Raw genomic sequence first — 25044 nt, forward strand, 5'->3', positions numbered from 1 at the left:
GATTCAAATGGGTTTGATGGAGGTTCTGTGAAGAAAACACATACCGCCACTTATGGATTTTCCTGCTGGGGCCTCGGATTCTGCCTCCCCACTAGCCCCCTCCCCTCCCTGGAAACAAAATTGGTCTTTTAAAAGGCAGCATTTTGCAGCAGCAAAACTCTCCGCTGGCTAGTCCATTGTTACAAAACCGGCTGCTCTAAGCCTGCCACTCAGGGTGGAACAGGTTGTACTCTGCGGGGTGGGCTAGTTTAAAAATAAAAGAGAGAATTGTGCATTTAACGAAGAAGACAAGGCTGCTCTGACACTGGGGGCACGGGAAAAGAAGGGAAGACCGGAAGCTGTTCCGGCTGCAAAAATCATGTTGAAGGAGTGCATTTGTTGAAAGGGGATTTCTCTGATCTGGGAACTTAGCCTCTCCTTTCCCCTTAAAATATTGCCATGTTGTTGTTGTTTAGTCATTTAGTCGTGTCCGACTCTTCGTGACCCCCTGGACCAGAGCACACCAGGCACTCCTGTCTTCCACTGCCTCCTGAGGTTTGGTCAAACTCATGTTGGTTTCTTCGAGAATGCTGTCCAACCATCTCGTCCTCTGTCGTCCCCTTCTCCTTGTGCCCTCCATCTTTCCCAACATCAGGGTCTTTTCCAGGGTGTCTTCTCTTCTCATGAGGTGGCCAAAGTCTTGGAGGCTCAGCTTCAGGATCCGTCCTTCCAGTGAGCACTCAGGGCTGATTTCCTTCAGAATGGAGAGGTTTGATCTTCTTGCAGTCCATGGGACTCTCAAGCGTCTCCTCCAGCACCATAATTCAAAAGCATCCATTCTTCGGCGATCAGCCTTCTTTATGGTCCAGCTCTCACTTCCATACATCACAACTGGGAAAACCATATCTTTAACTATACGGACCTTTCCTGGCAAGGTGATGTCTCTGCTTTTTAAGATGCTGTCTAGATGCTTTTTAAGATGCATAATCATACCTTCCAACATTTCTCTACAATTATTCTATGACTAACGGGAAGACGTATAAACACCCAGCCTGCACATCAGGATCAGTGCTCATCGTCATATTGCCACCCTGTAAACAAATCGGAACCAAGGCTTAATAAAGGCCAGATACAGTCTCACCTCCCAATGGGCTTTGTAATAGCAAATGGGGGTGAAGACTGAATAAACAGGAAAAAAACCCTGCATTTCTTTCTTTCTTTCTTCCTTTGCTAAAGGTATTTCCAGGATATCTTTCAGCTAGGGCAGCCAAGGTGGCTTACAAGCGAATGAAGCCCAATATAGGAAGTCAAGGATCTGATCTCAACAATATTATGTAGAAACTACTCATCTGTAGCCGTTAGTTATGTTTATTCGGTAATCAGCTACCATTAATAGATCGCTAGAGCACAGATTTGTTTTCTTGGCTATTGGCCAATGGCTATTAACCACATTAGTCATGCAATTAAATTCTGCATCTCTTGTGTTCTGTTTTGTTCCTGTTATGAAATGGACATCTTTTCAAAATATTTTTGGCTATCACTATTTTCCTGAAAGGTGTGGGTGGCGGAGGATTGAGTACTCATGAAGCACCAGACATTTGCAGAATGAATTGGCCATTTTTAATTAACCCATCCATACTATATTCCTTAATAATGCTGGGGCTGTGGTGGGGAGAGCAGTACACAGTCTAGAGGGGAAGAGGAAACAGGCAGATCAGAAAACGGTGTAAAAGCAGCAGATATTCACAGCATCTGTAAACACCACTGCCAAAACCCACCAGGCAGGCTTCGGCTGATGATGACCCCCGTGTTTTATTTAAAAGCATTTCTAAGCTGCTTAATATTTCCCTCCCATCAGATGTCAAGGAAATAAACAACTACCTGGCTTTTAGAAGACATCTGAAGGCAGCCCTGTTTAGGGAAGCTTTTAATGTCTGATGTTTTGTTGTATTTTCCATATTTTGTTGGAAGCCACCCAGAGTGGCTGGGGAAACCCAGCCAGATGGGCGGGGTATAAATAATAAATTATTATTAAATTATTATTATTTGTGATGAATTTAGCACATCCACCTTCTTCTTCAAAAAAAACCCACAAAACCTGCCAGCATTTTCAGATCCAGCAAGATGACAGGTCTTAGCTGTTTAATTTTTCAGGTGTGCATGTGTGGTTTTTTTTATTATTTTCCCACCACTCCCGAAAAAAGATGAATCATCATCTTGTAAGAATGAATGTGGCAGAAGTGGTGAGAAACAAATAATGAGGAAGGAGGACCAGGATGGGAAAGACAAAACACTTGCTGATGCAAATTGTGTTCCAGACCTTGCCTAATGATCACCTGGAAGAACAATGTGCATCCTTCTCTCCCTCCATCACCTTTGTTTCTGGCACATTATGCCACAAGCTCCTGTTTCCAGGGAAATGTTTTTGTCTGCTTTAAGCATCACCAGAGTCTCTCCCCCCCCTTTAAAAACAATCGAAAGAGAAATAAGTCTTCTGTTGTGTCAAGAATCCGGAGGGCTGCCTCTGTTTCCTGTCGGATCAGGGGGCTCTTGAAAACATCTTTGCATGAAATCTGCATCGGAAGAAAATCGGCCTATGCCCAGTATACCTGAAGGAGCGTCTCCACCCCCATCGTTCAGCCCGGACACTGAGGTCCAGCTCCGAGGGCCTTCTGGCGGTTCCCTCCCTGCGAGAAGTGAGGTTGCAGGGAACTGGACAGAGGGCCTTTTCAGTAGTGGCACCCGCCCTGTGGAAGGCCGTCCCACCAGATGTAAAGGAAATAAACAACTATCTGACTTTTAGAAGACATCTGAAGGCAGCCCTGTATAGGGAAGTTTTTAATGTTTGATGTTTTATCGTGTTTTTTATATTCTGTTGGGAGCTGCCCAGAGTGGCTGGGGAAACCCAGCCAGATGGGCGGGGTATGAATTATTATTATTATTATCCTCCAGGGAAACTTGCTTTGAATTGGCAGTCCCTCCAAGTGCCCCTATTTTCAAGGGACATTCCCCAATTCACAGAAACCATCCTCATTTCTGATTTTATCCTGGAATGTCCCACTTTCCTTTAGGTCACAGTAGTTCTCAACCTGTGGGTCCCCAGATGTTGTTGGACTACAACTCCCATCATCCCTGAGCTCTGGCCTTGCTAGCCAGGGGTGATGGGAGTTGTAGTTCAACAACATCTGGGAACCCACAGGTTGAGAAAGGGTGCCTTAGGACGTCCCTATTTTCATCAGAGAAATGTTGGAGGGGATGGAGTTATGCGACCCATGAGCCCAGGAAATAAGTAACAACACAACTTTTAGAAGACATCTGAAGGCAGGGAAGTTTTGACTGGGGCAACCCATTCAGATGGGTGGGATTTATAGTGCTCATCTGTTGAAAGAGAACCACCCAAGCAAGATGATGTTGTTTAGTCGTTTGGTCATGGCCAACCCTTCATGACCCCATGGACCAGAGCATACCAGGCACTCCTGTCTTCCACTGCCTCCCACAGTTTGGTCAAACTCATGCTGGTAGCTTCGAGAACACTGTCCAACCATCTCGTCCTCCGTCGTCCCCTTCTCCTTGTGCCCTCCATCTTTCCCAGCATCGGGGTCTTTTCCAGGGAGTCTTCTCTTCTCATGAGGTGGCCAAAGTATTGGAGCCTCAGCTTCACGATCTGTCCTTCCAGTGAGCACTCAGGGCTGATTTCCTTCAGAATGGAGAGGTTTGATCTTCTTGCAGTCCATGGGACTCTCAAGAGTCTCCTCCAGCACCAGAATTCAAAAGCATCAATTCTTGATGAAGGCGATCAGCCTTCTTTATGGTCCGGCTCTCACTTCCATACATCACTACTGGGAAAACCATAGCTTTAACTATACGGGCCTTTGTTGGCAAGGTGATGTCTCTGCTATACCCAAGGAACATGCCAGGAAAGCTCAGGCCCCTGTGGGATTGAGCATCAGTCCCGCTAATACCAAATGTGCGTGCTAAGTTGAAGTTACCAGATATTTTTCAATGAATCTGGGGACACTTTAAATAAATAAATACTACACGTTCAGGACGTTGATGCTGCAGTGATGGCGGTGGCTGAGAGGCTGCCGTCACCTTGACCTCAACCGCCATGTTTCCCCTTCCTCCAAGGCTTCTATCTCCTTTCTCCATGAGCCCGGGCAGCCCCTGAGTTGTTGGTTCTTCAGTGGTGGTAGTGGTGGTGGAGAAGCGGTGTGCAGTGGGTCAGGCATGGAAGGCGGAGAAGGAGGGCCAAGAGCGGTGGTGATGAGGCTCAGGCAATGTGATGCCTCCCTTCCCATCGGAGCAGCCCAAATCCCAGTCCTACTTGCGTGCAAGCCGGAGGGGCGGGGATTCCTCAGCTGGGAAGGGAGGCTTCTCATTGCCTAACTGAGAGATCCCTGCCCACTCCTGTTTGCACGCAAGCTCTGATAGGCAGCGTGAAGCCTCCCTTCCCAGCTGAAAAATCCCCGCCCCGCTCCTGCTTGCACGCAAGTAGGAGTTGAGAGGCTGCTCCGAGAGGCAGCATGAAACCTCCCTTCCCAGCTTAGTTGCTGGGGTCAGGGAAGGTGGAGGCAGCCCGGAAGCTGCATCTGAGAGCCCCTGCACCACCGTCATATGGGGACTTCTGAGCATCTCCTGAAGCCAGCCAGAGCCAACTGCTCCGGGCTACTGAGACTGCCACTGCTGCGTTTCCCGGGGACATCAGATGAAATCCAGGGACATTCCGGGGATGGAATTTGTCCGGGGACTTATTCGCAAATCCGGGGACTGTCCCCGGGAAACAGGGACTTCTGGTAACCCTATGCTAAGTGTTATGTACTGAAGTTCTCACCCTGGGCCAGCAGGGGGATACTGTAGATAGTTATGCAAATATGGGATTGAAAGTGACGTTCAGTGATTGGATAGTTTTAGAAAATTGTTACAGTTACGTTGTACTGGAGCTCTATATAAGCAGGCTGACTGAACCCTTCAGTTCTGTTCTGTTCTGTACTGTGAATAAATAAGAGCTGTTTGAGGAATTGTGTCGTCTGATGTGTTCACCCACAACCTAACACTAAGTGCCATCAGAAAAGGAGTCGAGATGGGACCACTGAGACGCTTGGTGATAGCATCAGCTTGCCTTGGGGGACCTTCAGATCTACAGAAGTACAAAAGAGGCATTGTGTTGTTTTCAAAAAATGAAAAAGGCCTTCCACTCCAATAGGGAGATATAAGAAACAGACGGCTCACTCCATCAGCTTTGCCAAAAGCTCAGAGCCTCCTGCCCCTGAGCTGTGCCAGCCGATCATTATAAGAATAATTGGTGCCCAAGTTTTTCCTCTTCCTCCCCTGTCCCTGTTACCTTCATGTTTTGGAGGGTTAGATCATAAGCCTGTGGGCAGCGACTGTCTTGTTTTCACTGAATGTATGTAAGCCACTCCGGGAGCCGTTTTGGCAGCAGAGCAGAGTCAAACATGCTCCAAATAAGTAATCAATCAATCAATCAATCAATCAATCAATCTGGAAGCTACTAGATGAGCCCTGCAGGATCCTGAAGGAGAGCATGACTCATGGGCTGAAACTCCGAAGGGGAGTGCTCAGCTTGTGCGATGAGGCTGCACACTGCCAAATTTTGTTCCACCTGTCATCTTCCGCTGCCGGGCGTTGCCACGGCAACCATGCACCACCCGAACCGCTCATGCAGTTGATGCAGCATTCCAGTGAAACATGTATTAACCAGGCACCTGCACTCAAAAATGTGCTTGGGGTTCAGGCACCTGCCTGCAGGGTTTTAAAAACATTTTTCGACCCCTTAATTTCCCGACCCAGGGCTTCCGGGTTGGCGCCATCGCCGAATGGCGGACTCCCTCCGAGCTCCGGAGGGAGTCTGCTCGGCAGGGGCTGGGTTCTACCGCACCGGCGATGCGGGGACCCTTAGAAACCACGGCCACGGAGGCCGTGGACATGGAGACTCGGCTTGCACCGTTAGCGCCCTCCCGACTCGTGAAGGAGCCTTTTTAAAGGCTACGGATCGGGTGCCGGGGAGAAGCGTGGTGCCTTGAGTTCTCTGCTTCCCCTGCTGAGCGAAGCCGCATGCCATTCGGCGGAGAGCGCTGACTTCTTCCATTGAAAATTCGGACTTTTCAACAACAACCCGTGAGTAAATTTGGAAATCGGGTTCAAAAGGAGGAAAAAAAAAAAATTTTTTTTTCGAATTGGATACGAGCGGGGGGGATCCAAAAAGGAAGTCAGTCCCCTCCCTATTGTAAACTTTCCAAAACAAGGACGGGGAAACCAAGACCCAAAAAGGCTTGCATTGCTGATAAAAATCCAAAATTTCACGATGGGGAACTACAAGAACTGTGCTGGAGGAGGAACTGGAGAAGGGAAACGCAACCCCCCCCCCTGGGAACCGGGGTGACTGAAGAGAGAGCCTGGTGAAAGGAGTCGGAGATCTTGACAGCTGTCAAAATAGCTGTCAAAGTCGAAAAGCGGAGTGGATTTTATTATGAGAACTTGGCTGGTTAAATTTGATACAATTTGCTACAACTTGTTAAAATTTGGATACAAAATGGCGAATATGGATAACAAATTGACTTTTGGATTAGAGGAAACAAAGATACAACAATCCCCCTTGAGGAGTTTCGGGACATTACAAGGATTGGGAAAGTGGAAAAACACCAATGGAACTTTACAGGACTGGTTATCTTCTGGGAAAGCTGCAAAACGGAAATAACATCTCGTCTTCAGGGTGTTTTCTTTTTTGTTTTTTTAAAGGAGACAATAGATTTTTCTATTGAAGAAAGGAAGGGACTGAACGTAAGGTTTTGCCCCTGAATAACAACCATCCCTGCAGACTTACCAAACTTTCGAACTACAACGTTTTAGCAGCGGAACAAAGGGAAATCAGACTACAACCTGGAAAGAACAATGGAGGGAGTTCTATTACAGTTTTATTAAAGACTGAAGTTAAAGTTTTGAAAAATAATGTTAATAATAATAATTTTGATTTTCAAAAAAATTTATTTTTAATTTTAAAAAAGAAAAAGCCAGCAAGGAGTTGGGGAAAAGTTGTGATTTATGGTCTTAAGAATTCCAGGCAGACACCAGGGGTTGATGGTCAGGGGGAAATTAAACCGGGGACAGGGGGGGGAGAACTAAAACTCCAAAGGCTTGCCAACTTGGTTATTTTTTGCTGAACTGGTCTATTATTCATTATATTTTTTTTATTCTCTACCTTTTCTGTTTCTATTATCTGGGGTGCTTCTTTTATTAAAAAATGGAAATTGTGGAATGACATGGGGTGGGTCTTGGGGAAAGAACACTGGGTTTTTTTTTTTTGTTTTTTTTACTGTAAAACAAATTAAGTTTCAATTTGAATGGGGAACTTGTTTGGCCAACAATATGAAAGGGGAATATGGTAGGGGTGGGGGAAGGGGGGAGTCCCGTAAAGTGATATTTTTTGTATTTTTGAAAAATTTTAATAAATATTATTTAAAAAAAAAAATTTCCCGACCCAAAGTCCTGCCATCCCACCCTAAAGTCTCCCTTTCTGTTCCCTCTCCTTCCCTCCCAATACCACACACTTCCTCCTGTCCGGTAGGGAGGAGACTTTCTGCAGTCCTGATGGATTTTTCACCGCACAGAAGGTGGAGTGTTTGTGAACATTCCGTTACTGCAGAACGTTTGAAACCTTTGCCAACCTGGTGCCCACCAGATGTTCCAGACTGCAACTCCCATGAGCCCCAGCCAGCATCTTATAGGACATGGGAAATAAGCCCCTGGGAATTCTGCCTAAGGCTGTCAAAGACTGCAGGAGAAGAACAAAAATGGGAACTGCTAAAAATATAGAGAAACCAATAGTTAAAGATTAAACATTGATAGAATTGAAACTATATGCATATTGATTTAAACCATGCAAATAATAAACCATTACAATAAAAACAGAGTGGAACCAGCCCTTTCATTAAAAAGCAATCAGTTACCAACAGCCTGTTGGAACAAGGAAGTACAGTCATACCTTGGGTTGAATGTGCTTCAGGTTGAGCGCTTTTGGATTGCGCTCCGTGGCAACCCAGAAGTAACAGAGCATGTTACTTCCGGGTTTTGCCTCTCTCACATGCGCAGAAGCTCAAAATGACATCATGCGCAGACTCGCCGTTGCGTCTTACGTTCTATTCAGGATGCGAACGGGGCTCCGGAACGGATCCCGTTCGCATCCCGAGGTACCACTGTATTCACTTGTCAACAGGACAACTAGGAGGGAGCCAGTTTGGCTTTTCCAGGGAGGGAGTGTTAGGATATTCCGTTCCACCTTAAAAGGAGCAGGCGGGATTGTTGTGTGTCACATGCCTGTTTACAGTCCAGCACTGCTTGCTGGGAACTTCCGTTTTGTGTATGGCTTTTGCTTTAGCTGCTTGCTTGGACATGAAAGGGAGAAGTCATGTTTTTCCTTTGTCCTGAATAAACTGCTTGTAAATATGCTTTACATATGCCTCTATCTGCCATTCTGTTGCGAAGAGTTATTTACTCGGCTGATTAGAGCGTGCTCCAGCTTCTGAAGAGTTCTGAAGCTGTGGGTTGCTGTTTCATGCTGTGCCTAGGACCAGTGATCGCCCAGCTACCGGGCAGTGGGCTGGAGCCAGGTGGGGCCTGCAAATTGCCCCCATTTCCTTGGACACATCTCAACAGGGAGTTCCAGAGTATGGGAGCAGGCTGGGTACAGTGTGCCAGCCTAGAAGACTTGGGTTCAAATCCCCCCTTGGCGATGAAGCTCACTGGGCAGCCTTGGGTAGTTGTGAGGATAAAACAGGGAATCACTTGTATCACCTCAAGCTCCTTGGACGGAAGATGGAATATCTGATAGCAGCCCTATGTAGGGAAGTTTTCAATGTTTGATTTTTTTATATGTGTTGGAAGATGCCCAGAGTGACTGGAGCAACGCAGCCAGATGGGCAGGGTATTATTTTTATTTTTATTTTTATTTTTATTGTTATTATTTTATCATCGCATCACCAATCAATAAAAAAAACCCTGCATCACAAAGGTAAGCTTTAAATTTACTGCTACACCTCTGTTTGCCTCTGGGCCTGCCCACCAGAGACATCTGGTTCCTGGAAGATGATCTGGATGAGATTGTGGTCATGAGACTGCAAAAGTCTCCCTACCCTGTCCCAGGTGGTCTCACCTGGTACTATGGCTCTTCTGCCAACATCTCCGAGTTGCAAGCAAGGGCTTCTTTTAAAAAAACAAATCCCAGGTTTGCCTCCCTTTGGGGAACAGTGAGGGCTTACAGCTGGGCAGGGGGAGTCAGAAATTATTCTCTGGCTCAGATTTCAACCCGAGGCAGAGAAGAACTCAAGGGCTTTACAAATCCTTCCCTCCTCGAACCCCAAATCCTCCTGGAAACTTATCCACGGGACTCCAAGGCTCCCTGCGGCAAACTGCTTTGAATGTTCCCCATGCTGGTCTGAATCCGCAGCGGAAGACAACTGTTTACACAGAGGGTGTAAAGTGTCGAACAGCCAGAAGGGAGCCCTTGTCATGCATCTCTCTGTTTACTTCTGCCTTCTCGTTTGTTTCCCCCCTGAAAGTCACGATTGTGCCGGGGATGTGGAAAAGCTGTGACGGGACTTGTGCCAGGATGCTCCCGGCTGGCCACGTGCCAGTTGCCGTAGGAACCTGCAAGATGCACATTCTAGAAGTTGTCCTGAAAGGAGAGGAGGAGTCGGTTGGACAGTTGTAGGAAAGGGGGCAAAGCGGCCCTCGGATCCAAACCACAAAGTCTCAGGATGTCCTGGTGAGTTGACGGCGGGCAGGGCAGTTCTGAAACGGGAGCTTCTTATGGGACCCAGTTGCCCAATTTGCAGTCCTACGTCTTGGGGACAGTGAAGCGGGCAGGGAGATGGGGGTCTCACTTCTGGGGCCAGAGACTCCAGTCTGCCAGCTGGTTTCCTTAACTAGAAGAATGAAAATCTATCGGGGGACGTATAGGGCCCTGTGCCTGTTTTTTTGCACCACAGACCATGGAATTTGGCCTCTAGTGCAGCCTAAGTAAGCAGGAATTCCAAGAATCTGAGTCTTCGTTTTTAAAATGAAAGGGCTGTTTCTAGCCCTCAGAGTTAAGCAAGGAGAACAATCAGAAGAATGTACGTTATGTTTTTGCTAAGTGGTGATAAATTGAGAGGGCATTTTCTTAAACCGTAGCACCCAGATCTGGACATGGCACTCTAGGTGTGGTCTGACCAAGGCAAAATGTTGTTGTTGTTGTTTAGTCGTGTCCGACTCTTCGTGACCCCCTGGACCAGAGCACGCCAGGCACTTCTGTCTTCCACTGCCTCCCGCAGTTTGGTCAAACTCATGCTGGTAGCTTCGAGAACACTGTCCCACCATCTCCTCCTCTGTCATCCCCTTCTCCTTGTGCCCTCCATCTTTCCCAACATCAGGGTCTTTTCCAGGGAGTCTTCTCTTCTCATGAGGTGGCCAAAGTATTGGAGCCTCAGCTTCAGGATCTGTCCTTCCAGTGAGCACTCAGGGCTGATTTCCTTAAGAATGGTTAAGTTTGATCTTGCAGTCCATGGGACTCTCAAGAGTCTCCTCCAGCACCATCATTCAAAAGCATCAATTCTTCGGCGATCAGCCTTCTTTATGGTCCAGCTCTCACTTCCATACATCACTACTGGGAAAACCACAGGTTTAACTATACGGCTTTGTTGGCAAGGTGATGTCTCTGCTTTTTAAGATGCTGTCTAGGTTTGTCATTGCTTTTCTCCCAGGAAGCAGGCGTCTTTTAATTTTGTGACTGCTGTCACCATCTGCAAAATAGAGTGGTACTCTTCCTTCTCTTGGCCTGGACAATATATTTCTGTTGATGCAGCCTAGAATTCCATTAACTTTTTTTTTTTTTTTTTTCCCTCTGAATACCAGTTGCTGGAAACCACGGGAGGTGAAAGTTTTGTGCTCAGATCTTTCTTGCAGGTTTTGCACAGGCATGTTTCACAGAACTGAAGAGTTGGAAGGAACCCAACTCCCTCAACCTTTCCTCATAAGGCTTGGTCTCCAGACCCTTGATTATCCTGGTCACCCTCCTCTGCACATGTTCCAGCTCTTCAAAATCCTTCTTAATTTGTGGCACCCAGAACCGGACATAGTATTCCAGGTGTGGTATAATCAAGGCAGAATAGAGCTGAATTATTGCTTTCCTTGACATGGACACTATACTTCTGTTGATGCAGCCTAGAAGATCATTAGCTGTTTTACTGGAGTCCCTCTGAAAGAGAATTGTGGGTGGGGAGCCGGAATTACAATCCTGCATTGCGGTCTAGCAGAATAATAATAATAATAATAATAATAATAATAATAATAATAATAATAATATTTACATCCCGCCCTCCCCAGCCAAAGCCGGGCTCAGAGCGGCTAACAACAATAAAAGTAACACAACATTCTAAAATCAATTCATTCTAAAATCAATTCAAAATCAAATTAATGGCAACCATTGGGGTAGAGTTCTGTGATGATTACCAAAGGAGGGGGTCAGGCTGCGCCTTGGCCAAAGGCCTGGTGGAACAGCTCTGTCTTGCAGGCCCTGCAGAAAGATGTCAAGTCCCGCAGGGCCCTAGTCTCTTGTGACAGAGCGTTCCACCAGATCGGGGCCACGGCCGAAAAAGCCCTGGCTCTGGCTGAGGCCAGCCTAACCTCCCTGTGGCCTGGGACCTCCAAGATGTTTTTGTCTAAAGACTGTAAAGTTCTCAAACCAGGAGAGGCAGTCCCATAGGTACGAGGGTCCTAGGCCGTATAGTGCTTTAAAGGTTAAAACCAGACCTTAAACCTGATTCTGTACTCCACCGGGAGCCAGTGCAGCTGGTATAGCACCGGCTGAATGTGATCCCATGGTGAGGACCCCATAAGGAGTCTCACCGTGGCATTCTGCACCCGCTGGAGTTTCCATTGACTCGTGTTAAGCTTGTGGTCCACTAAGACGCCTAGAGCCTTTTCACATGTGCTACTGGCAAGCCAAGTGTCCCTCATCTGAGATTTGTGCAGCTGTTAGTCCTGTGTAGAACCTGACATTTGTCCCTAAATAACTTCATTTTGTTAGTTTGGGCCCAGTACTCCAATCATCAATCCTGATTCTGTCTTCTGTGGCATTAGCTACCTCTCCCAGTTTGGTGTCCAAATTGGATGAGCATCCCTCAGTTTCTTTAAGTCATTTATAAAGACGTGGAACAACAACAGGCCCAGGATAGAACCCTGAAGCACCCCGCTTGTCACTTTTTCCCAGGATGCCGAGGAACCATTAATGAGCACTCTTTGGGTTCGGTCAGTCAACCAACTACAAATCCACCTAACAGTTACTCGTCCATCCCACATTTTACCAGCTTCTCCACAAGAATATCACGTGGGACTTTATGAAAACCACTGTGAATTTGGCCACAGGATGCTTGACTAGATGCATTGATGCTTCTGGGAAGGGGAGAGGAGATTCCAAGTCACCTAACCCTTTTGTTTTATATAAAGAAATAGTTCTTCTTTTTCCCCAATTTTTTTAATTAATTTTCACAAAATTATAAACAAACAAGACAAACAAACAAACCCAAATCATAATCTTATTAGAAATTATACTCATTAACATTGTTAAGTGACTTCCTCGCTTCCCCTTGGTTAAATTTCCACGCATATCCATTTAACGGTTTTCCAGATCACAGTTCTTATAAAATTTACCTGTAGCTTTAACATCTTTCAATCTTTACCTTTTGAAATTATACACATTGATTCATCACTTAACATATAAAATCCTAAGCCTATTCATCCACATGTCATATCAATATGCTGTGGTTTGTCCTTTTGGGACCCCAGGCATCTCAGTCTGTTTTCAGCCTGCTCCCACCCACCTGCCTTACTGGTGACCTGTCCAAGGAGTAGCACTGGCTGCTGCCGCCACCTACTCCTTAGCACCAGTGCTGTCATTGTAGGACTCAGCTGGGAAGAGCATTGGGGAAAACCCGAGTGTTGGTTCTGCCTGCCAATGGGCACCAGCCAGCCACCCCTGTAAAATGGCAAGCCAGATCATTGGTCCAACTAGCCCACTAGTATTGATTGTGCTGACTAGCAGAAATTCTTCAAGGCTTCGGCTTCTTAAGATTATTTCCGTTGAACATTCCATGTTTCTCACCATGTGTGGAGTAGTGGTTAAGAGCAGTGGACTCATAATCTGGTGAACCGGGTTTGCTTCCCCACTCCTCCACATGCAGCTGCTGGGTGACCTTGGGCTAGTCACACTTCTCTGAAGTCTCTCAGCCCCACTCACCTCACAGAGTGTTTGTTGTGGGGGAGGAAGAGAAAGGAGAATGTTAGCCGCTTTGAGATTCCTTCGGGTAGTGATAAAGCGGGATATCAAATCCAAACTCTTCTTCTTCACCCTGGAGCTATGGGTCATCCCCTAACCCGGGGCAGGCAACCTTTTCTCTTTCTACAGTGGTAGGTGAGGAAGGAGGGCTGGGCCACCTTCTCTCTCTGGTTTCACCCACACAACACATTTAAAGCCGTCCTTCTAAGTCTACGTGGACCATAACTAAGGTCCTGACATTTTGAAAAACACACCTAAGCAGAAATGACTATTATTATGCCTTGTAGAAGTCAACAAAGCTACACTAACATTGAGATCCACCATTGATTTTTCTCTGCTGATTCTTAAAAAAAAAACCCGACTTGAAAGGGGAACTCCTTCCTGGCAGGTATCTTGGCCAGGTGGGCAGACAGGTGGGCAAGTCAGCAGGTGCTCAGCTGTCAACCTTCGGGAAAAGATGGGATCCCTTTCAAAAATCCCTGGCACTGCAAGGTCTTGGATGCATTTTGCGGAGGGGCTTCCAAGAGAGCAGGTAGGCCTGGGTACCACCATCGCAGCATCCTCATCCTCTTGAGGAAGCACTGCATTGCTTGCTTCCAGGTTGCTTGGACCGGTGTGCAGCATCCCTTAGATCTCTGAGTCCCCGCCCCCTTCTTTTCCCTGAGTGGTGGGAGAGAGGAGGCTTTGCACATGAGAAACAACACCGGGGACCGTCAGTCTTTTTGCAAGCTGAGTAGACTAAACTCAAGTGGTGGGGAACCTCAGGACTGGCTGCTGAATGTGGCACCCATATCTTGCCCACAGGCTAAACCAGGTGAGGATGGCCAGTGGGTTTCAAACCCTCTTTGAGTTAGGGACTTCTCCTGCATGCAAAGATAGGCACATGAGCTTCAGCACATGGATGTAGCCAGGATTTTTGTTGAGGGGGCAGGACTTGGCTGGGGGGGCAGGACTTTTGGGGAGGCAGAACCGATGGGATTGGTCAGTTAAGTAAATCCAGCAGGTTGAAGAGACGAGACCAGTTCAGTCATACCTCAGGCTGAAATAGCTTCAGGATAAGTATTTTCGGGTTGCGCGTTGCAGCGACCCAGAAGTAACGGAGCGCGTTACTTCCGGGTTTTGCCGCTCGCGCATGTGCAGATGGTCAAAATGACGTCATGCACATGTGCAGAAGCGGCGAATCGCAACCCGCACATGCGCAGATGTGTGGACGCGGGTTGCGTGCGCTTCCGGATGTGAACTGGGCTCCGGAATGGATCCCGTTCGCATCCAGAGGTACCACTGTAGTGGGTTCAACAGTCAAGAAGGGGGTTTCTGCACATGCTGTAGAGGAGACATGTCCAAAGTCCATTTCGGGGGCCTAATCTGGCCTGCCAGTTGGTTTAATCCAGCTCATGTGGCAGTTTATTTCCTGTGGTAAAAATCCGGGGGAAAACAACTTCAGTCCTAAATGAATCTCAACAACCTTCGGGTAAAATCATAAAAAAAGGCTCAACTTCAATCCTATAAAAAAAGTCAACAACTTTGGTTGGCCCTCACAGCCTTTCACTTAATCAAATCTGGCCCTCTTTGAAGAAAGTTTGGACACCCCGGTGTAGAGGAAAGTAAGGGGCAGATAGGAAACATAGACCCTGGGAAAGCACTCCTGGAACCTCACCCCGCTGTGGCATGTCACAATATCACCTCTCGGTCTTCTCCCCACTTGGACTTGGCCTACCGTCACACACCCCCCCCCCCAAGAGGCTGGCTCTCAGGGTGCAGGGAATTTGTGTCATTGGAAAGAGCATTCTGAGTGCAAGGCAGACAGAGTTTGTAAACTGAATTGTTCTTAAACCGGACAGTTCTTCAACCGAGGTGTATACGGCTGATGTCTGGAGGGACACAGATCATCAGCACTTGACAGCATCCGGCCGTCGCAAGGCATCTTCAGCTGCGGTTACACAACGGAGCAGCCTTTAATGACTTTGGCAAAAGGCAGCTACCCTGTTACGGGAAGCTGTCAAGGCAGCTTTACATCTCCCCAGGCGCTCATTCACCTTATGCTATTTTTGCCCTGAGTGCGGCTCTCGTCACTCCAGTGTCTTCTAGAAGCACAGAAGGTGTTGGTTTTATTCGCTTCCTGCTCTCCACCCTCCCCCTTGCTTTTTCCCTGTTGCTTTTCTGCCTTAAGCTCAGCCTTCCACGCTTCGCTTTGCATCCTGCACAGGCTGGTCCTGATGCCTTTTCCTGACGACCCAGATCGATAGTCAGATGATAAGCAACACCTTTCTTAACTGGGCTTTGTTCACCTGAGCAGAGAAGGTTTTCTGCCGGCCTTTTCTACAATTCGAAGTGAGATGAATAGCAACGGCTGAGGCCACATAATGCAGCTTGCATTCAAAGCGCATTCCCCAGCCACGGCTTCCCCCAAAGCATCCTGGGAACTGTAGTTCGTTAAGGGTGCTGAGAGCTGTTAGGAGACCCCTGTTCGCCTCAAGGAAATACAATTCCCAGAGCTGTTTAACAACGAGTCCCTCTTGCATCATTCTAGAATAGCTCAGCTGGTTAGAGTGTGGAGCTGAAGATGCCAAGGTTGCAGGTTCGTTCCCCGCGAGGGAGAGCTGCAAATTCCTGCATTAAAGGAGTTGGGCCCCTTCTTCTCAGGGCTCCTCCATCTTTCCCAACATCAGGGTCTTTTCCTGTTCTTAGACCGAAGTAAAGTTCTCAAACCAAGACACTATTTCCTGTTTTGCGGAGTTTGTAAACCGAATCATTCTTCAACTGGACTGTTCTTAAACCGAGGTACCACTGTATATATTTGCGAACAAACCATACGTCTGTTCAAGGGACATACATGCACTGCACAAACTTTGCTTGGTCAATGCATTGCACAATTGCCACAGACACACCTGTGGTATTGCATGTACAAACATGAGAAGATAACTGCCCAATTTGCCTCTGCACCCAACAGATACAAATGTCTCTGTGCTGATTGTTTGTACAAACAGAACCTGTCTATCTTTTTCCTTCCATTTGTTGTTTAGTCATTTAGTTGTGTCTGACTCTTCGTGACCCCCTGGACCAGAGCACGCCAAGCACTCCTGTCTTCCACTGCCTCCCGCGGTTTGGTCAAACTCATGCTGGTAGCTTCCAGAACACGGTCCCACCATCTCGTCCTCTGTCGTCCCCTTCTCCTTGTGCCCTCCATCTTTCCCAACATCAGGGTCTTTTCCAGGGAGTCTTCTCTTCTCATGAGGTGGCCAAAGTCTTGGAGCCTCAGCTTCAGGATCCGTCCTTCCAGTGAGCACTCAGGGCTGATTTCCTTCAGAATGGAGAGGTTTGATCTTCTTGCAGTCCATGGGACTCTCAAGCGTCTCCTCCAGCACCAGAATTCAAAAGCATCCATTCTTTGGCGATCAGCCTTCTTTATGGTCCAGCTCACTTCCATACCTCACTACTGGGAAAACCATAGATTTAACTATATGGACCTTTGTCAGCAAGGTGATATCTCTGCTTTTTATCTCTGCTGTCTAGGTTTGTCATTGCTTTTCTCCCAAGAAGCAGGTGTCTTTTAATTTTGTGACTGCTGTCACCATCTGCAGTGATCATGGAGCCCAAGAAAGTAAAATCTCTTACTGCCTCCATTTCTTCCCCTTCTATTTGCCAGGAGGTGATGGCCATGATCTTGGTGTTTTTGATGTTGAGCTTCAGACCATATTTTGCACTCTTCTCTTTCACCCTCATTAAGAGGTTCTTTAATTCCTCCTCACTTTCTGCCATCAAAGTTGTGTCATCTGCATTTCCTTCCATAGGTAAGATAAATCCACACCAACAATAAAATTAAAGAGGCACATCCCTGCCTTGGTGAAATGCTGTGTGTGTGTGTGTAAAATATATACATGGCACATCATGTGTACAAATGTTTATAAAGTGCACAAGTGTGTGTTTGTCTGCTCCTGTTTCCATATGGAAACAGCCAAGAGTCTTGTGGCATCTTAAAGACTAGCCAATTTATTACAGCCGAAGATTTTGTGGACTGGAATGGTGATATATATTAATCATATGCATTCCTGTGTGTCTGGATAACATGTCTCTCTAATAGCATACATGCTCAGCTCTCTGAGCATAACACACATCACATGCAGGTGCAAGAAGTGTATGCAGGGAGAGCATATAATAATGCAACCGATAGCATAACAAGATGAGAAGAGCCTGCTGGATCAGGCCAGTGACCCACTTCTAGTCCAGCATCCTGTTCTCCCAGTGGCCAGCAAGATGCCCTAATGGGAAATCTGCAGCTGGATTCGAACACAAGACTCTCCCCTCCTGTGGTTTCCAGCAACTGGCATTCAGAAGCATTGCTTCCTCCATAGCTTCATCCTCCATGGATTTGTCCCATCCTCTTTTGAAGCCATCCAGATTGGTGGCCCCCACTGCTTCCTGTGGCAGGGAGTTCCATAGTTGATATGTGTTGATATAATTAATAACATTGTGCCCATGGAAGATGTTAACTCCCTGTCTGTTTGGTGGGTATGCAAGTAAACACTACACCTAGTCTTCCCCCTATTCAGGTGGTTGCACCAATTCAATGAATAGAAGAATGCACTCTGCACATGTTCAGATGCTTTTTAATCCTTGTCACGGGAGGGAACCCTGGAACTGAAAGTATGTTGGGCTGGAATAAACCCTGACTCCACACATTTTTCCCTATAGCAAAGGCAGATTTATCATTAAGGAATGTTGTTAAATGACTCTGATTATGATCCTATCTTTCATCCATATTGTTGACACCCTGAAGGCTCCGGGTTCAATCCCCAACGTCTCCTGGTACACCTGGGAATCTGAAGCCTGGTTGTAGCCCTGGGAGTTGCTGTCAGTCGGTGCTGGCTGTATTGCCCTGGGTGGACCAGTGGTCTGGCTCTATATAAGATGACTTCCTGGGCTCCTGTGATTTCGCCCCAGATCAGCTTGGACTCTGGAAGCTCCTCTCCTCTCCCCCTGCACATGTGGCGTGGCTCACTTTCTTGAGCCACCTGCCACTGTTCGCCTATTATTTTGCACCTGCTCTCTGCTTGGGGCTCATGCCAGTAAGGATTGTACTAACAGAAACACGGGAAGTTTGCAGAATTGACTGGGGTGATGGATGCTGCAGCCTTTTGGCAAAAGTTTGGAGCCAGTGGTCTTCCTTGCACCGCATGTAGTATGCGCCCAGATCGCATATCCCTTCTCCTCCTCCCTTTTCTCTGGGCCACGAAACGGGCAAGCAACCCCAGAAGGCTCAGATGTCCAGGTCTGTCCGCTGCTGAGCTTTCTCAATGCAATGGATTATTACTAACAAAACATAGCAGTTAAGTAAGAGTGCTTTGTTCCGGTGGAACAGAAGGCGATGGGCTCTCGGTTGCTGGAGTTCTCAAAGAGAGAGGTTGGATGGCCATCTGTCAGGGATTTCTTTAGCTGGGCTTCCTGCATGGCAGGGGGTTGGACTGGATGACCTTGGGGGTTCCCCTTCCAACTCTATAACTCTATAAATGAGGGGGTAGCGTTCAGCTGACCCGCTCACTCTCCTTCATCCAAAAGTGGAGCTCTGCCAACACTGAGATCCTGGCCTTCTTTCACCTTGATCTTCCTGTGCCAGTGACCTAGAAATCTCCCCTCCTGGGGCACCCTCAGACCGGCAGCTGCCTCCTCGACTAGGGGGAAGCCCGCTTCCATCTGGTCCCACTGCGCAACAGCGCCCCTTGGTGCCCATGCCAAAGCATTGCCTGGCAGCAGCCCAGAGAGGACCAGGCGCCGGGTGGTTCTGGTGATTAGGCACCCACCTCCAGGATTTTGCAGGGTTTATGGAGGCTTCCAACTTCCTGACGGCCAATTTTGTTTTATTTTCTCTTTCCCCTCCCTCCCTTTTCTTAACCATCTAGATATGAACTGTTGTTGTTCGCAAAGCAGAGAGCGGGGAGGGGAGAGCGCGCGGAGTGAGGTGGCGAGAGCCCGGCGCCAAAAAAGATGCTAAAACGTCACAGGGAGAGATTTCCTTATTGGGTCTCCCTCGCCTGCATCCTGAGTCCATATATGGGCATTTATGTCACAGCAGCCTCGCTCGGGGAACTCCAGAAATGGAAGAGCGGAAGATCAGAGGCAGATATATAAACCCAGGCTGCGTCTCCTCGGCTCTTTGCTTACAAACACCGAAGAGGGGAGAGAGAGACGCACCTGCCGAGCTCAGCCCAGGTGAGGCCTGGGATACAGATACAGCCCCCAGCTCCCTAGGAATTCAGAGCATCCTCCTCTCTCTGCTACAGAGGACCAGCATCCCTGCGTCTTTCCACCTGTCGGAGGATCCCTTTACTCACCCCACCTGGAGCTGAAGCGACCTCTGGCTTGGTGGGGCCTCTGAGCAGCCAGGGAGGGGGCTCTCTCTACCCTTCCACACCTCCTGCTTTCCTCTCATCCTTGCCCCCCCATTCCCTCCCCCCCATCTCATTTTCTTCAATTTGGACATGTTGAACACCATGGATTTCTCGCACCAGGACCCTCTGTATGACAAGTGTCAGCTGAAAGCAGGTGACGCTTCCGTCTCCGGGCAGGACCAGGCGTCCCAACTTTTGACGGAGCAGCCGAGGGAGGGAGCCTCTGATTTTCTCCCAGGTAAGGAAGAGAAGCCTGCTCCATCTCACCTTGGAAAGTCGGGCGGGGGGCGGGGCGGTGGATGAACCTGCTCTGGATTTTTAAACCTGATTATTTCACGTGAAAGCAAGCCGGGGGGCAGGTGACCGGCATCAGATTTCTGAGCGCACAGCGGCACGGGCAAATGCCCTTCTCTGAAATGATGGTGTTATAATGGTTAGGGTAAATTTAGGAGTCCGTTAATTGTTTAAAACGATGTGTGGGAGGGGTAGTTAGTAGGGGAATGTGGTTTATAGATAGATAGATAGATAGATAAATTTATTGTCATTGTCCGTATATACACAGTATACACAACAACGAAAATCAAACACCCCCCCCAAAGACCGGGTTCACATACACATTTACACGTATCTCCAACACTCTCATCCTATTCAGACATAATCTATAAAACATAACATAATCCAGAATATAACATAACCTATTTAAAGGCATAACATAACCTAAAACCTATCTCATTCCTTCCTACTCCCTGCTTGCTATTTCTTGCAACTGGCCCTGAGATCATTATTTAGTGCAATCAGAGCTCTTGGATAGAAACTATTCAGAAGGCGTGTGGTTCGTGTTTTCATTGTCCTATATCTTCTGCCCGAAGGCAACAGTTCAAAGAAGTTGTGAGCAGGATGGGTGGGATCTCTCAGGATATTGTGTGACTTCTTCAAAGTGCGAGACGTGAAGATCTCATCCAGGGTTGGTAGTTGGAGCCCAATAACATTCTGGGCAATTTTAATTATTCTCTGTAAAGCTTTTTTATCCGTTTCGGAGCTGCTCCCATACCACGATAATACACTATAGGTTAAGACACTCTCGATGGTGCTGTGATAATAGGACAGAAGTAGGTGCTGAGATAGATTCAGTCCCCTGAGCATTCTCAGGAAATACAACCTCCCCTGCACCTTCCTCACAACCATATTAATATTTGCAGTCCATGAGAGGTCCTCAGAGATATAAATGCCCAGGTATTTAAAACTACCAACCCTCTCCACCTCCTCGCCATTTATGTACAATGGTAAAAATACACTTTTCTTTCTCCTAAAGTCAATTATGAGTTCTTTGGTTTTTTTGGTGTTAAGCATAAGATTGTTTTCTTTACACCATTGAATTAACCCCTGTACTTCTTTCCTATAAGCAGTCTCATTGTTCTCACTAATGAGCCCCACCACTGTTGTATCATCCGCAAATTTGATGATTTAGAAATAGGCTGTGATGGCATTCATTAGAATTACGTGGCTAGAGGTGTGTGAGGGGGGGAGGTTAATACAGAAGAAACATAGAATAGAACCAGAGGGGCTCCCACGAGGCCATCCAATCCAACCCCTGCTTTGTGCCCACCAGATTCTATATGTGCTCAAAGCATTCTGGACAGGTGCTGGTTTAACCTTTTAACCCAAAACTTACAAAGGAGGTGGTTCTTCAAGTTCCCTGCTAGGCAGCTCATCCAATTGCAGAACAGCAGGACATTATTATTCCCATTTCGCAGATAGGGAATGGTGGTCGAGAGAATGGCTGAGGAAGCCCGTGCAAAGGCTGACACCACCCCAGTGCTCCAAAATTGGGTTCTTCCCATTTAGAATCCCCCATTTTTTGGCCAATGCTCTGCACTGGATTGAAAATTGTGCTTGGGTCCAAGAGGGGAAAGTCCTTATCTCCGTGGTAGACCCGCTACCTGTCATGCAGGTAACATGTCCAGGTAGGGCTGAGAAGGACACCTGCCTGAAGCTTTGGAGAGCTGCTGCAGTCAGTGCAGACAGTTCTGAGCTAGATGGACTGAAGCCCATCTTGTGTCTCTTCACTAGGGCAACCCACTTGCTATCTCCCTGTCTAACCAATGGTTAATTGCTAAAAGGATGGGTCAAGGCTGAAATGCAACTGGTGGAGGCCTTTACCCCCCAGATCCCAAGCCTGTGAGGCTTGGTTATAGCTGCTTAGACTCTGCACATGCTCAGGAACTCTTCCTTCTTTCTTTATTTCACATGCTCTGGAGCCATTAAGACCTGGCCCATGGAGACCAACTCTGGGATCTAGCCCTGGGTCCATGAAGCCTCCTAGAAGTGTTGTGATGGTCAAATGAGTCAGGTGTGTGTAGGCATCGTAACCCACCTCAAACTGCTGGATCAGGCTGCAAATCCACCTTGAACAAGCGAGTGCCTCATTGCAGGCACCCCACAGGAGGACATGCCTCACCCCTATTGCATCTGGGGCACGAAACAGGGCCATGGGGAGCTACATTCTACCAGCTCAGGCTATTGGTCCACCTAGGTCAGGTCTGTGCCCTTATTTGGTGCCTGATCTTCAATGTCACAGTCAGGGAAGGGGCTCATCCCATCACCTGCCACCCGATGGCCACCTGTTTAGCTGCATTGCAAGGGGTTAGACCAGATGACCCCTGGGAAACCTTCCAACAGTTCCATGATGCCAGGACTCTTTTGGCTGAAGGATTAAAGCCGGGGCCGTCTGCTTGCAAAGCTATGTGTGCCACCATCCTAAGGAGCCATCGCACCTTCCCAGAAACCTCTGTTGCCTTTTCTTGTGGGGCTCTGGTGTTCTATGATTCTATGTGTAACGAAAACCCCATGTTTCTGTTTTCCAGGTGACTTTATGGGAGCCACAATGAACCCTGAAACCACAGATTACTACTTCGTCTCCGGACAGCCCTCCCCACCGGTCAGCTATACGGGCAGCTTTTTCATCAAGACAGAGCAATGCCAAGACCAGGAGTCCCTCTTCAACCTGATGTCAGGCATCCTTGGTCTTTCTCCCTTCTCGTCTTCAGAGGCCCACCAGAGGCAGCCGGATGCCGCCTACAGTGTCCCAGAGGCCATTCAGAACCATTTGGACCTCTATTCCACCTGCCAGCCCGAGCTGAACATTTCCGTGCAGCCGTCGTTAGCCGAGCAAAGCTATTCCACGTTCTCCAGCCCTGACACCATCCAGCAAGCCCAACCTTCCTCCGACGTGGGGGCCTCTTCCCAATGCCTCTTTAGCGAAAAACTGTTGGACAGCAAACAGGACATCAAGCTGTCCGCCATCTCCCCATCCCTGGAGAAGTTCAAATCTCCTTGTTCCCACTGGGACCCTCTCAGCCAATCTCAGAATTACCTACCAGCAGAATACACTCCTTCAGAGACATTCCGCCCCACAGAGGCCAGCCAGACAATGTTCCCCCAACTGGCATCAAAAACTGAGAATGTGTTGTCCGTCAGCTGCCAGTCAGAGCTCAACGGACTCCCCGAACAGTCGGGTTCCTTCGGACACAATCTGGACTTTACTTGCCTGCCGGAAAGGTTCTCCACTCTCACACAGATCCCCAGTGACTTTGTAGAGGCCAAGATCCCCAATTTGCCGCCCCAGCTCATCCAAGACTTTGAGTCTTCCTTGCCCCAGGCTGAGGTCATGCCAAACCTGGCAAGCACCAATGACCAGAGGCTGCACACCAGCCACACCCCACCATCAACTCCCATGACGGACTTCCTGGCCCATTCCTCCAGCTCCTTGGTCAACCCCCTAGCCCCCAGCAGGACCCCCGGAGCCGTCCCAGAGCCAAAGAAGAAGCCTCGCAGGGGGAAGTGCTCCTCCAAATGCTTCTGCCCCAAACCCCACGAAAAAGCCTTCGCCTGCCCGGTGGAGAACTGCATCCGTTGTTTCGCGCGGTCGGACGAGCTCAACCGTCACCTCCGCATCCACACCGGCCACAAGCCCTTCCAGTGCCGCATCTGCCTGCGGAACTTCAGCCGCAGCGACCACCTGACCACGCACATCCGGACACACACGGGGGAGAAGCCCTTCTCCTGCGATGACTGCGGGCGCCGGTTCGCCAGGAGCGACGAGAAGAAGAGGCACAGCAAAGTCCACTTGAAGCAGAAAGCCCGGGCGGAGGAGAAGCTCAAAGGCCTGGGCTTCTACTCCGTGGGACTTTCTTTCGGGATGCTGTAAAACCCCGGGGGTGTGGGTGCGAATCCTGCTCCGACTTTGTGGGGAGGTTTTTTCTTTCTGGAAAGGGCTCTGGGAAACTCAGGTTAAGGTTCCTTCGTGCAGCAGAGAGTTGAAAGGAACGATAGACGTGGCTGGACACAAGCATTGTGGCTTGTCCTGTTGATTCATTTTTTGGAGGTGTCCGGGCGGAAGAACGCGAATGGAGGGGACCAAAAGGGTCTGGTGGGATGCGGGCAAGAATTCAAAGTCATTCCATGCTCATTTGCAGAGGAGTTCAGGTCCAAAGGCCAGCTTCTGAGTTGTCAGAGAAATCTGTATTTTAGCAGAGGTGAGCTTCTGATTTTCAGCACCACATGAGTAGCGGACAGCTCCCAGTGGCTGAGCCGGGCTGAGCAAGGAGCTGAATTTCCCAAACAGCATTCTTAAATATATATATATATATTACAAGGGGGGGGGACACCTATCTCTGTTTTACACAAGAACAAGACAACTTTACGGTTTTTAATGAACTGAACCTACTTTCATTACATAAGCACTTTAATGGGCCTTCCAGGGAGAGGGAGGGGGTAATTTTAAAAAATCCTAAGAATAAAATTTCTCATGTTCAAACCGCAGGGCTGGGGTAGGAGACAAAGTTGTATACAATCAGCACAGTTCATTGCTTTGTTAATGATGCAAATTGTTGCTATGGAGTAGGCAAACTTTGCTTAATGAACATTTTGTATATAATTGTGATTGCAGGATTGGGTGGGCGGGGTGATTCTCATTTTTTATGTAAATCTCTCTCTTTGTAAAAACAGAATGTGCCAGGGTTATTACAAAGCTGTGTTTATTTTTACAATAAACAAAATGTGTTTTAATCTAAAAAAAAAAAAGTTTTAAGATTTCTTCTGTGTTGCTTTTCACCGCCACCTTTGACCCCAATCCAGATTCCCCCCCCCCCCCCGAGAAACCCAAACCCTTCAGTAGTGGGAATTGAGGGACAATTCCTAGTTCCCTGTTTTTCCTGAAGGCAGCACAACGGATGTTTCGGATCTAAGTGGGTCTCCTAGGCAGAGATGCTCATTTAGCAGCAAAGAGGATCCAGGAATCTGCTTTGTGGAGAGGAATAGAGACCTCCCCCCCCCCCACAGCCAAAGATCTCA

The 25044-nt window shown here is 48.0% G+C and overlaps 1 protein-coding gene across 3 annotated transcripts; it reads left to right on the forward strand.

Moving 5' to 3' along the window:
* The first annotated feature begins 9648 nt into the window (after positions 1-9648).
* EGR4 (early growth response 4) lies at positions 9649-24774 on the forward strand. Of its 3 annotated transcripts, XM_083571485.1 has the most exons (4): positions 9662-9757; positions 19204-19513; positions 19813-19930; positions 22557-24774. In XM_083571485.1, the coding sequence occupies exon 4, from the start codon at positions 22565-22567 to the stop codon at positions 23897-23899; it is 1335 nt and encodes a 444-aa protein (XP_083427611.1). In that variant the 5' UTR covers positions 9662-9757; positions 19204-19513; positions 19813-19930; positions 22557-22564; the 3' UTR covers positions 23900-24774. The 3 variants fall into 3 exon arrangements, with proteins under 3 accessions (XP_083427612.1, XP_083427611.1, XP_083427610.1); XM_083571486.1 differs by lacking the exon at positions 19204-19513 and having other exon boundaries at positions 9649-9757; XM_083571484.1 differs by having other exon boundaries at positions 19204-19930.
* The last annotated feature ends 270 nt before the right edge of the window (positions 24775-25044 follow it).

The sequence above is a fragment of the Podarcis filfolensis genome (assembly GCF_964270895.1).
Source record: "Podarcis filfolensis genome assembly, chromosome: 9".
NCBI lineage: Eukaryota > Metazoa > Chordata > Lepidosauria > Squamata > Lacertidae > Podarcis > Podarcis filfolensis.